This window comes from Solanum lycopersicum, chromosome 7 (assembly GCF_036512215.1).
Source record: "Solanum lycopersicum chromosome 7, SLM_r2.1".
In the NCBI taxonomy this organism is placed as follows: domain Eukaryota; kingdom Viridiplantae; phylum Streptophyta; class Magnoliopsida; order Solanales; family Solanaceae; genus Solanum; species Solanum lycopersicum.
The window spans coordinates 64,130,052-64,148,117 of NC_090806.1; the positions used below are offsets into that span (position 1 = coordinate 64,130,052).

Sequence of the window (18,066 nt, forward strand, 5' to 3'; positions counted from 1 at the left end):
GTAAAGAAGCTCTAGATGTTTTCAGTTATGATAGGCTCCATTAAGGATTAACTTTTACCTTTTTCTTTTATGTTGACGTAGTATAATTATTCAGATTGAGTAAGACCGATGTAAAATATTTGAAGTGTAAATTTAGTACACTAACATATGAAGTTGTGAGTAGAAATGAGGCTTTATACACAAGTCATTCAAAAGAGAGAAAGAGTTTGAATATCTGAGTCTATTATAAATTCAAGGAAATGGTGAGATTGAAGATGGTGTCACACACCCTATTACTGTAAAGTGGATGAAATATAATGGAGGCTCGCACCTGGAGACTTGTAATAAGAAGTTGCATGCCACAATTAGGGGTGAAATGAGTGGATTTGATCTGATTTGGATGAATTAAATAGAGATTGGGTTGAAACAGATTGGATCACAATTATACGGGTCAATATAATTTTTTTCAAATATGATTGTTGTAACCCATTTTAATTTCCTAAAGGCAAAAAGTATTAAATAAAAGTGAAATTGTTAATACCTCAACTCCTACCACACCGTCCCACTCCTATATTACTATTTTTTCTATAAAAAAAATCATACAAAAAAAGAAAATTTAATTTTTTATCCCTCCCGGGCATTCTGAAACAAAAAAAGAATTTTTCTTAAAAAATAAATATTTATGTTCATGCATGTTCAAGTTTAGGTTTTCGTGTATTTATCATTGTGATTTACGTCTACACAACTATTTGTTAAAGTAGAGATAGAAAAATTATTTTGTTTGATTGGAGATCGATACAATGGTAAGTAAAAATGAGAAAATAGTACATGAAAGAACTGAGCTAGTACACCATTCATCAACCGCCTCACAATTACTTACCTGATTTTGAATCAACACATGTCTTAATAACTGACTAGCAAAGTAATACTTCCTTCGTTCCATAATAACTTATCACTTTTAATTTTAAATATAATTAAAAAATTATGAATAAAATAATCATTTTAACTAGTATATCTTTTATCCATATTGATGAATATCAAGATAATTTATAATTACATAAGGCCTACAAAAAGTAGAACTACTCAAAGTGGGTGAGAACTCTTTAATTTTTGTAAGAATAAATTCTAGAAACTTTAGATTTTATTTAAGTTTTCAGAGAGAAACTAATGGAACATTAAGCATGATGATGATTTTAATTATAGGAATAAAATTGAAAAATTTAATTAATTCTATCTTAATATAGTAAGTAATTTAAGATTAATATTTTTAAGAAAACGATCAATTAATATAGTACATGAAAAATATATTTTAAAATTAATATCCCATAAATCTAATCATTAAGCATAATTAACCACTCAATTCACTCGATAAACAACCGTACCCCGCGTTGACCCAAACTTTAGATATGTTTGTCCAGGCAGTCCTATATTTCTTCATCTCACACACCTATTAAGTTTGTTACTTTAAATTTAATCTTCGTTACAAAGTTTTTATTAATAACATTTGTTCAATTTAAACATATTTTTATATTAAAAAAAATAATTTTCGCTCACTTCTTCGGGCTTGCTCAGCAACAAAAACATAACAACAACTATTACTATCATCATTATTACTATTATTATTAGATGCTACTTCAATTTACACCATAAAATATTATATATTAGAACTCAGAAGAGCATAAATATCAATCAACTTGAATATGTTTAACTAATTCTAGTATTACTTTATCTCACGTTAGATGTGGGATAAATGATTTAATTTTTTAGTCTAATATTATTAATACCAGTAAGGCAATAACTAAATTTTGGTTAAATAACACGCATGGAGTAAAATAAGAGAAGAAATAATTGATATGACATAATAAGATTAAATTATCAAAATACCTAACCACAGCTCACAAGCATAATACTCCTTTCCTCCCAAAATACTTGTATAAATTTTAATTAATATTTTAAAATATATTTTTAAATTATATTGATATGAAAAATATCATATTATAATATTTTTTTAATATAATCTTTAAAAATTAAGTTAACTCAATCTAATTTACCTAAAAAATTAATCAAATTAAATTTCAAGAAAAATAAAAAAGATGGTTGACAAGTATTATGCTAGGGACAATAATAATTAATTTGGCTTTAATTAGCTTCAAAGATTTCTTTTAATTAGGTCAAAGGTAGCTACCAATCACCAACTTAAGAACTGATTATTAATAATTTCAAATAAATCACACGGTTATTATAAAATTGTTACATCTATATAAATCACAGCCTGTAACGTTAGAGGAATACTCCTCCCCTTTTTATTAGTGGTCATAAAATGGGATCTCAAAATTCTATATTTAGTGGTCACCAATAAAATAAAATAAAAATACATTTTTTTCTTACTGATGAATAATATATAGATATAATATTATAAATACTTATATTATATTTATAATTTTCAATTTTATGTGTTCATATGTATACATTTAAATTTGTATAAAATTAAACAAACAAATATATACATCTAAGACACATACAAGATATAAATATTGAATAACGTAAATATAAAATGAGGTTAAGTCAAAATGATTATACGGAGTATAATATATTTGAATAACAGAACATATTCAAAGCTTATTTGTTAATTAACAAAAATAAAAAAAAAAATAATAAAGTTAGTTGAAAAAAATCAGGTGCCGTTCAATGGAGCTATAAATTCTTAGCCAAACACTTTTTTCACGATTTAGTTGTAGGGTTGTTATTGTTGCTGCCATTATTGTTCTTCTTGTTGCTCGTTCAAAGCCACAAAAAAAATAAAAAATAAAATTGTTCCTTTGTTAATTTTCAGTTCAGATACGTAAAAGTAAAGCTGGCTAGTAGAAGGTTAGATCTTTGAATTTTGTTTTTCTTTTGGTAGGATGACTGAGAAGTTTGATTAATTGGGATTTGTTTGTTTTTATGGTTTTGAAGGTGTGTATTTTGATTGAAAATGAGTTGTTATTGGGTAGAATAGATTTTGAGGATTCATATAGAGGATTCCATCTTGTTTGGGATTTAGGCGTAGTAGAGTAATAGTAATTGTTGATGGTGTATTGATAGGTTTTCTGGGATTTGATGCTGTTGTTTACAAATATAATTGGAAAACCATGGTATACAATTCAAACATTTGCTATTACTTGAATCGAAGATGTTAGAAGAATTTACGAGTTTGATATAGATGTTAACTGGGTTGAAATTGGTTAAAACCGTTGTAGAATAGATTTTGAAGATTCATATAGCAGATCTCCGATTTGTTTGGGATTTAGGCATAGTAGTAATAATAGTTGTTGTTGTTGTGGAAGATTTTGTATTCATATGGTTCTTGAACTTTGAAGATGTTGTCTAGTAATTTAATCTGGAAAACCATGGTATACAATTCATACTTTTGCTATTACTAGAATTGAAGATATTAGAAGATTATGAGTTTGAAGGTGTGGATTTTGTAATAATGTTAACTGGATAGAAATTGGGTAGAATAGGTTTTGAGGATACATATAGTGGATCCCAACTTGTTTGGGATTTTGGCGTAGTAGTGGTAGTAATAGTAGTTTTTCTTTCTTTTTTTGATGACCGTGGTGTTTGGACCAGCAGAAGCAGTAGCCATTGATGGTGTATTGATATGTTTTCTGGGCTTTGATGTTGTTGTCTAGTAATTTAATCGGGACAACCATGGTATACAATTCAAACTTTTGCTATTACTTGAATTGGAGATGTCAGAAGAATTGTTTATTTTGATATCGATGTTGAATGGATTGAACTTGGTCAAAATGGAGTAGAAAAGATTTTGCGGATTCATATAGGGACCCCAGCTAGTTTGGGAGTTAGGTTTGGTAGTAGAAGTTGTTGATGTAGTATTGATATATTTCTTGGGCTTTGATGTTGTTGTCTAGTAATTTAATCTAGATAATCATGATATACAATTAAACTTTTGCTATTACTTGAATTGGAGATGTTAGAAGACTTTATAGGAAGTGGTTGTTGTTTGATTTCTTGGTGCGCTAAATGCGGCCATGCCTTGTACTGTTATTTAATTTTTTATTGGCAAAAAATACGTGTAGAATCACTCTCTTTTGGTAATTTATGTGGAAACCTCTTTTGCTGAACTCTGATTTGTTTCCAATCTTGAATTATACTGGCAAGATATGCCTACCTTAAAGAACCATATTCATTGTTCTATGGATCTGAGTCTGAGATTTATATCTGCCTTCGTGAGGTTCTACTCCATTTGATTTTATTTTGTATTGGAATGAAAATAATTGAGGGTTCCTTGAGCCAAGGGATATCGGAAACGACCTCTACCTCCCACTGTAGGGTAAGCTCTGTGTCACTCCTCCTTGTCCACTCCCTAGACTCCACTTGTGAAATTACATTGGGTATGGTGTTGTGATGAAAATGATTGAGGATACCTGGTGTCTATTACATGAATTTAGAGAACTAAAGGAAAAGGGAATAGGGATCTGTAAGTAGCATACATAATCAAACATTTTATTTCATTAGACCATATAGATTTTGAACTTTCTGACATGGTATATTGCTCATCTCTTGATTTTAATCTTTTGTTCATCACAGTTTCGGTTTATTTATTTTTTCCTTTTTAACAGGTTGGTATCTCTGGGGCATAGCAATCATTGGGTTCATTTAGATTTTGACAAACTTCTTCAAGTCTGGCCGCTATAAAAACTTCCAGCTTCTCTCGCACCTCTAAGTGGGTGTGGGGCAAGAACGAGGGGGTGATTTTACTATGTGTTTTGAGGAGATCAAGATCATCACATATCTGGAGATTGTGCCGTGTCTCAGCAGGGCTCACACTTGATTATGGCTAAGATTGCCATGTGCTAAGTCCTTCAGTCATGTGACCTTATTTTGCTGAAATTCTACAGATTACCAGTTTAGAAAAATATTAGAATATTAGAGATCTTCAATATCTCGAAAGTGATTAAATCTCATGTGAACCCAATTTCTTTTTCTTTTTTAAAGATGTTTAAGTTTTCATGCTTCCCAGCTCACATCCATTCCCACAGGCAAAAGGTTAGAAAATAAATAGTTTGGATGTTATGCACATATTACTTTTCCTTGCTTGCATAATTTTAAAATGTTGCTGATTCTACGTTCCTCTATAATCAGAAAACAGTTCAACTATCTGCTGAAGAAATGCATAAAAGACTTGAAGATTGTTCACAGAATCACACCATGAAGGATTTTGCTTACTTGTCCACAACTAGTGCATCATGTGCGGCGGATGGAGATGCTCTCGAGAACTATGCAGATCATGCTTCAGATTCTTCTCGCTTAGAGCATGATTATAAATCTGAGGAATTAAAGAGCAAATCTAATACTGAATGTGAAGTCATACATAACAATGCACATATGAGGAAAAGTTTATCTTTGGGTAGTAGTATACATTTGGATGGAAGAGTTGCCAGTGGCAATAACTCAGAGCATGAGAGTGGTAGATATTCTTGTTATGAATCAGATGATCAATGCGGATCAGCAACTGCAGATGATGGGAAGGAATTTAATATCAGCTTGGTTGGTTTATTTCACAAAGCTGGGCCCTCTGATTCTGTTCAAAATGGAGATGCAAAAGAGTCAGAAAAAGAGGGACAGGAGAACTATGAGGTTCAGTTGTCTAGTGCAAATGAGTCTGGTGACTGTTCACCTCGTACTTCTCCTTGTATTGTAAAATCAAGTTCATTGCCTAACATTCATTCCCCAGGTCGACAATTTAGCCTCAACTGCCATCGCTCCAGATCTGCTGAGGACTTGAATATTTTAGATGCAAGACGGAAAGAACATTTTGTGGATGAGGTAGCAAACAAGGTGATGAAACATGAAAAGGAAGATAGTTTACATAATAATGGAAAAGGTTATGATGAAACCCCACCGGATGAGAATTTTGATACAGATAACTATGTTGGCTCAGCCAAAGACTGGATACTACCTGGGATGGATGAGGTTAACATGAAGAGGCATGTTAATGGAGAATCTACATTTTTCCGATGGAATGAACTGACAGGCAATGATTTTAAGACAAAACGTATTGAGGAGTGGGTTACAGACCTTCAGCATTGCGGCAGATTTGAAGAAACAGATGACTTTTCTGTTCCTGAGAATGGACCTGAAGTGCAAAAAGGTAAAGCTTTCTTGGATGCTTCTCCTGTTGCAAAGTTGGATGGTCAGGTCATACCTAGTGCAGAAAGTATAAAGAAATATATCTCTTCATTGAGTGCCAATGCCACATCAGCTCAGATGATAAATCATGGGTTGGTTGTGATTCCATTTCTCAGTGCTTTTGTGAGTTTGAGAGCACTTAACTTATCAGGGAATTCCATAGGTTTGTATCTCATACATTCTATTCCGCTGGCTTGAGTTCTCTTTCTCCTGCTCTCCAAGTCTTCATTTAATTAGAACTGACGGTTTATTTTCTCGCTTCTATTTTTTTCCCAGTGAGGATTACTGCTGGTGCTCTCCCTCGAGGGCTTCATATTCTGAATTTGTCCAGGAACAGTATCTCAGTTATTGAAGGATTGCGTGAACTTACACGACTTCGTGTTCTTGATCTGAGCTACAATCGACTAGTGAAGATTGGACATGGTATGATTTTTTTCAAGATGCACTGCGACTGTTGCTAGACTTCCTTGATGTAGACACCATTTATCTCTTGAAGTCCTAATAACTGGTCATTAAGTTAATGGAGAAAGTTCTTTATTCGTCTAACTGAATGAATATGCAACTTTTTAGAAATTTTCCACTTGAAAGGATGCTTTTGCAGTTTGAGGAACTTCAAGGAATAGTTCTAAAATCATGATGAGTGAAGAAACCTATACCCCATATGAACTTGACAAGTCTTGTTAGTTGTATGTTATGCATAACCTCCCAGATCTGGTGCAGTAACAACTCTATTTGAATGTTTAAAATAAATTGAAAATGCCTTACAAGTTTAGCCACATTTATAGCGTGACTTAGCTGGTTCTTTGCTAAATCATCTTTGTTTTGTGGATTTTCTTAAGACTTGACTTTTCTTTTTCTTTAGAGTGTTCTTGCAATTAATATACATTTCTGTGAAAGAAAGAACTTAGAGTTGATGCTTTGATCCATTTACTAAAATCTTCTTTGTTCTGTCAGTAATCAAAGTTGGCAATTCAACTTAATAAAGTTAAAATAATATCTTACTAGCTAGCTATATACTGCTTCCATATCAAATTAGTTGCAAACCATCCTTTTCAGGTCATCTAAAGTACTGGCCACTTTGCTAGTGAACAGAACAGTACATATTCTACAACAGAACAAGCCAGATATGCCATAGGATCAGTTATTTACTTCTATATACTGTTTTCTTCTCCTCGTTTTTTTATCAATACACTCAAAAAGTACGTAAGAGAATATCATTAACCCTCTTTTTTAATTATAAAATCCTCAGAACTCATTGTCACCTAGTTCAGAATGAACAGTTTAATTTTCTTTCAAGTTGGTGAAGATTCTCTAATTTATGGCCTCTTCTGAGTGGTACATTATTACCTATACAAATAACAATGTATTGTTGACCTCTCTTCTTATCCAGCGTGTTGAGTCAAATATATCTGTTCAAAGTCGGTGGGAGAGCCGATATTATTTCTCCATATGTTAGCTTTAAGTTACCTTTGTTTGGTTTATCTAGATTGAATGTCCTTTAAGTTAGCTTTAAGTAATGTTAGCTAAATAGATTGTAATTGAGCTAAATTTCTTCTCCTATGGACAATTTGGCCTGTAGGTCTTGCTTCATGTTCTTCCTTGAAAGAGCTGTACCTAGCTGGGAATAAAATCAGTGAGGTTGAGGGTCTTCACCGCCTCCTAAAATTGAATGTCCTGGATTTGAGATTCAACAAAATATCTACAGCCAAATGCTTGGGCCAACTTGCAGCTAATTATGGTTCTTTACAAGCAATCAGCCTGGAAGGGAACCCTGCCCAGAAGAATGTTGGTGATGAACAACTGAAAAAGAATCTTCAAGGCCTTCTTCCGAATCTCATTTACTTCAACAGAAAACCCGTCAAGGTGAAGGACACAGCAGACAGATCTGCTAGATTAGCCGTTGGTGCTCATCAGCTCGATCGAGGTCTCAAGCCGGTCAAGGCTATGCGGAAGGCAAGCCATGGTGTTGTCACACACAAAGCATCATCTTCATCAACCCATGGTCGTAAAAGTCAAAAAGTGACCTCAACAAAACCATCCAAAAGTAGACCCACTGCCCGCCTGCCCCCTATTGGAACTAAAACTACTACACGGCCACAGGTCTATGACTTCAGCAGCAAACTTCTTAGCTTCAGTCCTGACCTGTCTATGCGCAGGACCCGGAGTGAGGGAACACTTGGTGTGATTTGAGGATCATCACAGTATTTAACTTAAGATACTTTAACGTGGTCCTCCTGTTTCAGTATTTGAACTAGTATTTTAATTAGGGAAACCCTATCCCTTTAGTTTTAGTTTCCCAGGAAGATCAGCAAGGCAGCCTGCACTTGCAAACTTCAGTCGACTTGTGCCTTTATTTCAGTTCTATGCTTTAGCTGTTATTGAATTTCTACGTTTAAGGACTATATAGTTGTGTGGTAGTATTTGCTTGCCTCATATGTCCATAACAGTAACATATTTCTTGAATCATCTTTCTGGATACAATAAGAAGTGCATTGTTTCCCAAATTGGATGTTGAGGTGTGGTTGTTTTATCTTGAGCCGAGGGATCTAATGGAAACAATATTTCCGCCTTCACAAGGTAGGGGTGAAGTTTCGTATTTACTACTAGCCTCTCCAAATCCACGTTCTGCGTGAAATGTTGAATGTTTTGGTCAAACATCATTTGTGAAATTTTTTAGTTACGTTACTCCTGGCACTCACTTGTGTCTTAAGAGTAGGTAACAACAAAAGAACAAATCCAGGAATAGAGACTTTGACCTTTCAGTAATATGTTGACTATTAGTTGAGAAACGGAAAAATCATACTATGTGAGTTGTGACAAATACCTGCTGGTCTGATCGTTAGACACATTTTACTAAATTGAAAACCACAAGTTATAATAAATTGACATAACTCAGTAAATTCATTTATGACTAATTTTAGATCATAACAATTATAATATATTTAATAAAATTTTATTGAACGAAGTTTGAAGAGGTTAAAGTGAACGTATCATTATCTCATGAAGAGAGAGAGTTTGTTTTCAAAAGACTCTGTGCTCAAGTGCATAAATATTTATGTTTTTAAATAAGTAGTTTCAATTTTTTTTAATGTTCAATTAATTATCATCACACAAATCAAAATGAAGAAAGTTTATGATTGAGTTTAAAAATTTGGCGTTTGATTTCAATCATATGACTAGAATAGTAAAATGTATGTAGAAATTGCCATAAATTTTAGTCATGTGTGTCTAAATTTGTTTTTAACTTTTTGTTTTTCATATTTCAATAATTCAACACTTAAGTTTATTCTAAATAAGCTCAGGTTTGAAACATAAATTTCATATGTTAATAAAGAACAGATTTTCTAATAATCAATTTGCTAAAACAGTAACAAAGCTCACAAAACAATTATATATATTTAATAATTTTTTCGTGCATATTTAGAGTAGATATTGAAAATTTAGGAGACTCTGCAAGACGTTTTCAATTCTAATTGAGATTCTACAAGATGTATTCGATTTCAATTAACATTTTTGGAGGCTACTCTAACCCTTAAACCGTAGTTCATGCATATATAAATGATATTGTATTTCTTTACGGCAACTAGAATATTTCATCTAGGGTATTCACAAATTTATAAAATATTCATAGACAGATCAAAATCAATCGTCTTAATTCGAGAAATATGTCATTAACAACCCTCGAATTAATCTTATAAACGGAATCAATGGAACAAAAAATTTATACTTATAATCTTGATAAATAAAATTATGTTTCTTCATATTTTATTTGTGATTATAATTTATTTTCTTGCCACTTTAAAATATATTACAAACACTTAATTCTAGTTATATATAATAGAGCATATAGTAAAAATTTAATCATGTGTCTGACTCTTCATAAACAAAAAAATAAAAATACAATAATAATGCATTTTTTTGGTCAATACTTAATATTTGTATAAGATAAAATAAAATATAAAGATGAGTATTAACCAAATGGTGACTTACATAAATTTTCTAGTTTAGGAGTTAGTTACCTAAATTCACGTTAGTTTGTAATATTAAATTTTTCTCATATGGAGACATGTATCAAAACATATCAATTAATCTCAGGGTACATACATAATGAACTGTCAAACACATATACACTTAATTAGATATATTGATACAAATTAAGTATATGAAATTTTAATAAAAAAAGACATAAAGTCACTATTAAAATTATTTGATTTTTTTTTTAAAAAGACACTTTAACTTTATTCTTTTAAATACATGTATCTAAACATTCCAATTAATGTCAAGGTACATGCACAATGAACTATCAAATACACATACACTTAATTAAATATACCGATACAAATTAAGTACATAAAATTTTAACAAAAAAAAAACATATTAAGTTATTCGAATTTTCAAAAAAATAAAAAAAATATCTTAACTTTGCGGGTGTTCTATTACCCACAAAATCATTTGTAACAATTATAAATTGAAATCTGTCACATACTATTCTTCCACATGATTTTTAAAGGTTTAATAATGAAAATCATGATTAATAAAATAAAAGAGAAAGACATAGAATAACAGCAGAGGACGTGCTATAGAAGATTGATAAAAGAGAGACAAAGTTGATTGATACGAAACAGAATTTGAAGAGACATCTTTCTCAATATACGATTAAAAATGTTAATAAATGATAAAATAGATAATTATTTGAAAATCTACTATATGGTAATAAAGTATTATGTATCTCTAATTATTAGTGTGGCAGTGACATGATGATGACATGACGCGAGTGTGAAACACTTTCTTATCATATGACTGGTCAATGTGCATTAGAGTTGAAATAAATTCACTTTAAAGTAATTCTAGTGTGTTATAGGTTGTCGCAATAGTATAAGCGTGTATGTGACTTTTCATAATAAGTTTAGAGGGAAATTTATGTTTTTTCCCTACACTTAATTAGATATACCCATACACCATAAAATCGCAACTAAAATTGTTAAATTACATCTTAACTTTATGAATATTCTATTACCCACAAACACATTTATAACATCTTAAATTGAAATCTACCTTGAGCACATGATTTTGAATAATAAATAAATAGCCACAAACTTCAATTTATTAATACTATTCTTCCATATATGATTTTTAATTTAATAATAAAAATCATGACTAAAAAAAAGAGAGAGAAAAACATAAATAATAACAGAGGATGTGATATAAAAAAATCGATGAAAGAAAGATAAAATTAATTGACAAGAAAACATAATTTAAAGAAACTATCTTTCTCAATGTAAGATTAAAAATCTTACTTAATAATAAGATAAGTAATTATTTGAAAATACAAATAAAAACAATACATCACTATATGGTAATAAAGTACTATGCATCTCTAATTATAGATAATTTTTTTCTTAATTAAATGTGACAATCGAAATAGATGAAATTTAAGTAGACATATATATTCCTTGAACCCGCCAAAAGGTAAGGTGGAGAAAAAAAAAGAAGAGGGAAAACAAAAAGGGTAAAATTGGAAAAAACAAAAACAAAAAAGGAAAGGACTCTTGCTACTGCTATTATCTATGGTGTGTCAGTCTGTGTGTCTTCGTGTGGGGTCCAGCAAAAAATAATAAAATATCTTACAGGGACTAACTTTGCAATTTATAAAAACATTTGAGGGGCACATTGCAATATTTAAAACATCAAAATAGGGGTTAAAACTGAAATTTTGAAAACATTGCGGGGTTCAAATTGAGAAGGGACAAAATTTTAACAGAGAGAACCCTAATTTTTAATCGTGAACTCAACTCTTCTCTGTTCTCTGTGTTTGAACGCCGACGCCTACACTGTCCCTTTTTTTTTTTTTGGTCACTCCAATCGTCGATCACTCATAGCTTTTCTCTCTCTAGACTTTATGTTTCTCTCTCTAAACTCTCTTTCTAAGTCTTTCTTCTTTACTGGAACTTTCACGAAGACGATCGGTTTTCTCCGCCGTTACAGGTACTTTTAATATTTTTTTCTTGGAAATCTTGAAGATCAATTTTTTTTTTTGGTTGAAGAAAGCGGAAACGGGTACCCTTTTCGTTTATCTGATATGGGTTTTTTGTATTTCTAATTTTTTTGATGAGTTTTTTGTTTTTTCATCGCTACTCGGTGCAGTTTGACCAGTATTCGGTGTCGTTGGAAGTGAAGGCATTTGAATCTAATTAGAACTGAAGTGGGTTTTCAATTTTGGGTTCTTTACTGGTTAAGAAGGAGTTACGTCGGTTACTTAGCAATTTTTGAGGTTTTTTGGGAAAAGTACAGGAGTTCATGTAAAAATTGAAAATTGGTCGAGGTGGACTTAAAACTGGGTTCCAGTAAGGAGGAATATTCTGGGGATTTGCTGAACATGGGATTTAAGAACAGATTAATTTTAAAGAAAACAACTTTCGGCTTGCATGTGTGAGAATTTGCGTTAAAAAAAAAATCTTTAGTACCAACCTTATTTTGTTGGGGTGGGAAAACCAGTGAAATAGGGGGGAAGATTGGTTCGAGGGCAGGGGTATTGCCTGTTGAGGTGCGTGCACTTATGCCTTCGGTTGGTGGGATGAGAAGAACTACTAGGATTTTTGGGACAAGGGTTTTGAGGTCAGGGCGGAGGTTATCAACTTCATTTGAGGCTAAGCGGGCAAAGCATGGGGATGAGTGGATTGGGCTTCTTGACAATGTAGGTGGTGGTGGTGGTGCTGCTGCTGATGCCACTAGGTGCAAGAAAAAGGGGTGGCTTAAGAAGGAAGTTGCTTTGAACCTTGAAGCTGACGAAATGAATATTGATGTAGATAGTAAGTCTATGGATGAACAGGAGACAGTAGAGGCACCTGTGGTGGATACTGTTAGTCCGAAAAGCTATATAGATCGGATGTGGGGACTTGTATATACGAGGAAGAGGAAAAGGGTGGACTTGAAAAGGCATGATTCTGTGAGAGGGAAAGTGTTAACAGATGTTATGAGGTATGGCAAGCAATTTATAAGGAAGAAAAAACATAGATCAGCTTATGCTAAAGATTCGGATAAATCTGAAGATGGCCAATTTTCAAGTGACATTGTTATTGTAAATACATCATATGGAAGCGGTTATTGGGTTTCCTGCCTTTTGAATTGCATGTTAATGTATTTGAGGAGGTCAACTGTTAGTCTGCAGCAAATCTTTGGATTCATCAACTCTAAACCCCTGAGGGACGTTTGGTCATTGCAAGGAATCCTCCTCCTCAAGGTAAATCAGTCATATTTTGATACTATTGGGCCTCATCCTTTATTTTTCCCAGTCTCTTTTTGTTTATTTGATGTCTTATTCTTAGGGAGTTTGTAGCTGATCTTGTTGTTTTTCCTGTTTCTGGAACTTAGGATCAGACTTCCAGGAAAATCAAAACTGGAGCTTGTGTTATCTCTGGCGTCAGGTGTTCTGTTCCTGTTTTTACGTTGGACTTTTCTACAGTCCCGTGTTTCTTTTTATACCTGCACTCAAGCTTGCTTCTCAGATTTGTTCCCATGTCGTATGCATTAGTCATGCAACCTACAGTTGCTATTGATGAAGTTACGGTGACTAATGACATGGAGCTTGTATCTTGCCTTACCCCTGTAACTCTGTCTGAATTGGATGTGAATACTCAGTCTGGACATGATGTAGTTGCACCTGGAGCATATGATTCTAAAAAGATTGAAGTGGTTAACACAACTGTTGGTCTTCCTAAATCAACTGCCCGGCACTTGCAGCCAAGGAACAGTCGTAATATCCAGAAGAGGAGAAGCTCATTGAGGTCAATGAGAGGCAGACATTCTTCCTTTGGCACACAGAATGCCAGTGGTGTTTTGACTTCCGACAGGTTAAGGTTCAGACGTGATGGCCTCCGATTTTCCTCTCGGACACCTCATTATGAGCTTAGAAGTTCACGGCAGAAAACTTCCATGCCAAGCGTCAAAGAACTAAAATCTGCTTTGGTGCGATTGACACAGAATATAGAGACAGCGAGTTGTTCGGCAAACATATTGGTTACCGAACCAGACAAGTGTTACAGAGAAGAAGGCGCCGTCATTGGTATGGAACTTTCTGCTGCAAAACAATGGATTCTAGCAGTGAAGATAGGTGGTGTAAGGAGATTTAATCTTACTACTGAAAAAGTTATGAGGCCATGTAGTTCCAACCGTGTAACTCATGACTTAATATGGGTTGGGGATAGTGGTTGGAAGTTAGAGTTTCCAGATAGGCAAGACTGGTTGATTTTCAAGGAACTTTACAAAGGATGTTCTGATCGCAATGTACAGCCCCCTGCGGTGAGCATCATTCCTGTTCCTGGTGTAAGTGAAGTATCAGGCTATGCAGAGAGCAATCCTCCCTTCTTTGCCCGGCCAGTTTCATACATCACTGTTAAAGATGATGAACTAGCAAGGGCATTAGCAAGGAGTACAGCTAACTATGACATGGATGGTGATGATGAAGAATGGCTGAGAAACTTTAATGATCAGCCTAGTCTGGAAAATGATCACCTTTCAACTGACAGCTTCGAGTTGCTGATTGATCATTTTGAGAAAGGCTTCTATTGTAATCCAGATGATTACTCTGATGAGAAAGCTGCTGTTAGTAGTTGCCCGAATAAGGAAAAGAAAGAGATTGTAGAGGCTGTGTACAGTTACTGGTCGAAAAAGAGGAAGCAAAACCGGTCTTCCCTGATAAAAATTTTCCAGGTAAAAGTGATATGCTTCAATAGCAACATTTTTCTTAATGACAATATCTTTGGAAGCAATTGTATTTTAGATCTTGAATTGAAGTAAAATAGTTTATACACTGTCTTCTGAATAATATCAATTTTTTTCTTCATGGAGTATAGTTTCTGTTTAATTCTCCTGAAAGAAGTTGATATACACCCTCACCTCTCCTTAGGTAAAGCGATTTGCGGAGAAGTGACTAAAGCTTCTTTTGTTCTATACCAATTGTTTTCATCTTTTTATGAAAGAGAAACTGTTTGGTATTATAATTGTAGAATAAATGTGATAAGTGACTTGAGATTTGCATCTAGATTCTCTTTTGAGGATGTGATGGGTTGTAATGAAGAATTGGTCTCTAATCTGATAAGGTAGCAATAGCTTAGTGGTAAGGACCTTCCACTGCCAACCATGGAGGTGGGGTTCGAGTCACCGAGGAGCAAACTGAAAAGGGCTACTAGTGGGCTCATGGGTGCGGGTGTGAATGGGTTAACTGTATAAAAAGCAACTAAATCTTCACCAACTGGTGCTTATCCGACGTAACTGGTTTATGAGCAAGCAAAAGAATATAAAAGATCTTTATTGATTGCTGTTACAACTCTAATCAAGTTAGAGTTTCATAAAAGAAATGTTCAGCTGCAACTTTTAGGGGAATACAAAATTTGTTTTTCATAAAAAAAAAATGAAATGAAAAATGAAAATAGAAGAAAAGATTTTGACTTAGCGCTGATATTTCATCTTCATTAAGCAAAACATAAAAAAATCTGACATTTTTCTTTTATAAATCGTTCTTTTCATTATTCCTATACAATTGTTGGTCGATGGTTCTCTACGTCATATTATGAAGGTCACAATGATTTTTCCTGACAGTGTTACCAGCCAAGGAGAACTCAAGTGATCCCAAAATCTATCTTCCGGAAGAAGAGGTCTTTCAAACGGCAAGGAAGCAAAGCTGGTAGAGGCAAACATCGGCCTTTTCTACCAGGTGTGTATTCAATTTTATTTATATCAGAATTCTTGTTGTCCTAACTGAGGTCTGTACTGCATGTTTACCACTTGAAAGAAGCTGTTAATGGTAGTTGAAATTACTTATGAACAATTTATGAGAGATTCTACATTAGAGTGGTTCGATGCTGTGCAATAGCCAATGCCAATGCTTGCAGCTTAACTAGGCTAGTATGGCTGCTTGTTTAATTTTTTCTTAAGTTCTGAAGCTAAATCTTCAAGCTTTGCCCACTTTTCTCAAAAAAAATATTAATCTGTAAAAGCTCTTTCCTCAAGTTTTCTCAGTTTGCGTTCACTGTAAACAAAGATCTGTTAGTAGTCTTCTTGTGCTGGACCTACGACTGTTGAACAATGTTGTATTTGCTGAACAGTAGGTATACAGCATTTGCTATATGTATCTTGATGTTTTCTACTCGACTGAAGACTTATATGAAATTATTATAAAACAGCTGTTGTTGCAGAGAATGATGCTGTACAGCAACAAAATGCAGTACTGAAGGTGAAAGAAGCAAAAGCTGCTGCAAACAAGTCGGAGGATTTGGCAGTTCGGATGAGACAGAAGGCGCAGCAGCTGATGGAGAACGCTGATCTAGCAACTTACAAAGCAATGATGGCACTTAGAATAGCTGAAGCAGCTAAGATTGCTAAGTCTAAAGAAGCTGTTGCGCCGATTTTCCTAGGTTAAGACGAGTGTCTTTTTTTTGGTGTTCCAGTTAATTCAGGTTGAAATGGCCAATTTTTCCCCTTGTTGAAATCGGAGGAAAGACAGCCTCGTAATGGCCTTTTTAGAGAAGCCTGTGGAGGTCTCGAAAATCTTTAACAGGATTTTGTGTATAGATTCTAATGGGATGTACATTCTGTATCATTATTTCTTTAGATGTTAGCTTAGATTTGTACAAGGCAAAAATGTTTCAGAAAAGCATAACAGATATACAAGATTTTGAGCATCGTACATACCAGACTCCGTAAATTATGCTTTTCAACGTCTTCTTCTTCAATGTTTTTTTCTCGAGTCTATCTGAAATAGGAAGGTATAGGTAAGATTTGCATATATTTTTACTCTCGCTAGACTTTATTTACGAGATTATATTTTCATATAAGATGTGTTTTTCTCAAGTTGATGATTCTACAAAAGATTTTGGTAGTTAATGTTAAGGGTGTTATGTTTTGCTGTTTGGTCGTCTTATGTTGCGTTTTTAAGAATAGGATTATATTATTTTAATGTTTTGTCTAACCTTAATGCAATAACGGCATATGTAGTGACAGGTGTGATAATTATCTTGTAGGCCTTTTTGTTGATCATGCGTAACTCAAAAGTTGACCACAATGTTTGATGTGATATGTCGACGTAATCTTTAATTTGTTATTAATATTAGATTAAAAAAAGTATCTGGTGTTCACGTATATTAGATAGTTTATTAAAATATTTAATTATGATAAATTGATATGACTTGATATAAATATGCGATTAAATAAATTATATTAATTTTAGTACTTACTTTATCATTGAAGCTCGATTTACCTATGCTTACCGAATTGGATAACTAATGAGCCCACGTAATGTCTCGCCCTTACCAGCTAAATTACATATAAATATTTTTTTCAAACTTATTCGATATTAAAGAAAGAAAAAATCTACTTGATTTTTTATGAAATTTTTTTCCAGTAGTTCTTACTAACTTATAAAGGGCTGGCTTTTGACAATATCAAGGCAATATATTGATATTCTTGTAATCCAAGTTTTTTATAAACTACGAAGTCTTCATCTGATTCTTCTCATCTCTAGTATAGACTAAATCACATTATTTGTGTATACATGCGCGTAGGAATTATATTGTAGTAGAATTTACACAAATATCATCGTATTAAGAACTTATTGCATTTTATTCCTATTTTTTTTTTCAAATTATAAAAATATCTTAAATTTGATGAAATCTAGATAAATTCCAAAACATCATGATATATTGTGTCTCAGTTTCAGATTTATTCCTCAATGTGTTGATACAATCGCGTAAAGCATTACTTTGATACATCGTATATGTCTCGATACATCGACACAACGTAATATATCCAACCAATACATCGTGTAACGTAGAAATTTTTATAGTTTTTCGGATGTTATTTTTCCAGGCGAAAAAGCTTACAAAAAAAGTCACAAAA

At 33.1% G+C, this 18,066-nt stretch overlaps 2 protein-coding genes across 6 annotated transcripts; both read left to right on the top strand.

Moving 5' to 3' along the window:
• Window positions 1-2,508: 2,508 nt before the first annotated feature.
• Window positions 2,509-8,678, top strand: LOC101264030 (uncharacterized). 2 transcript variants are annotated; one of them, XM_004243371.4, is made up of 5 exons: window positions 2,509-2,847; window positions 4,605-5,031; window positions 5,128-6,337; window positions 6,451-6,597; window positions 7,754-8,678. In XM_004243371.4, exons 2-5 carry the CDS (start codon window positions 4,981-4,983, stop codon window positions 8,362-8,364), a joined length of 2,019 nt encoding a protein of 672 aa, XP_004243419.1. In that variant the 5' UTR covers window positions 2,509-2,847; window positions 4,605-4,980; the 3' UTR covers window positions 8,365-8,678. The 2 variants fall into 2 exon arrangements, with proteins under 2 accessions (XP_004243419.1, XP_010323777.1); XM_010325475.3 differs by having other exon boundaries at window positions 2,594-2,847; window positions 5,128-6,136.
• Window positions 8,679-11,650: 2,972 nt separating this feature from the next.
• Window positions 11,651-16,858, top strand: LOC101263728 (uncharacterized). Of its 4 annotated transcripts, none has more exons than XM_004243370.5 (5): window positions 11,651-12,159; window positions 12,319-13,414; window positions 13,546-14,883; window positions 15,772-15,886; window positions 16,356-16,858. In XM_004243370.5, the coding sequence occupies exons 2-5, from the start codon at window positions 12,731-12,733 to the stop codon at window positions 16,589-16,591; spliced, it is 2,373 nt and encodes a 790-aa protein (XP_004243418.1). In that variant the 5' UTR covers window positions 11,651-12,159; window positions 12,319-12,730; the 3' UTR covers window positions 16,592-16,858. The 4 variants fall into 4 exon arrangements, with proteins under 4 accessions (XP_004243418.1, XP_010323776.1, XP_010323775.1 ...); XM_010325474.4 differs by having other exon boundaries at window positions 16,368-16,858; XM_010325473.4 differs by having other exon boundaries at window positions 13,552-14,883.
• Window positions 16,859-18,066: the final 1,208 nt, after the last annotated feature.

Bases quoted from the DNA above. Each gene is read 5' to 3' on its own strand.
- LOC101264030 (XM_004243371.4), top strand. From the start codon at position 4,981: ATGTTTAAGTTTTCATGCTTCCCAGCTCACATCCATTCCCACAGGCAA. The intron at 5,032-5,127 runs GTTAGAAAATAA...CTCTATAATCAG, and splicing joins TCCATTCCCACAGGCAAAAG to AAAACAGTTCAACTATCTGC. The intron at 6,338-6,450 runs GTTTGTATCTCA...TTTTTTTCCCAG, and splicing joins CTTATCAGGGAATTCCATAG to TGAGGATTACTGCTGGTGCT.
- LOC101263728 (XM_004243370.5), top strand. From the start codon at position 12,731: ATGCCTTCGGTTGGTGGGATGAGAAGAACTACTAGGATTTTTGGGACA. The intron at 13,415-13,545 runs GTAAATCAGTCA...TCTGGAACTTAG, and splicing joins AAGGAATCCTCCTCCTCAAG to GATCAGACTTCCAGGAAAAT. The intron at 15,887-16,355 runs GTGTGTATTCAA...ATTATAAAACAG, and splicing joins ACATCGGCCTTTTCTACCAG to CTGTTGTTGCAGAGAATGAT.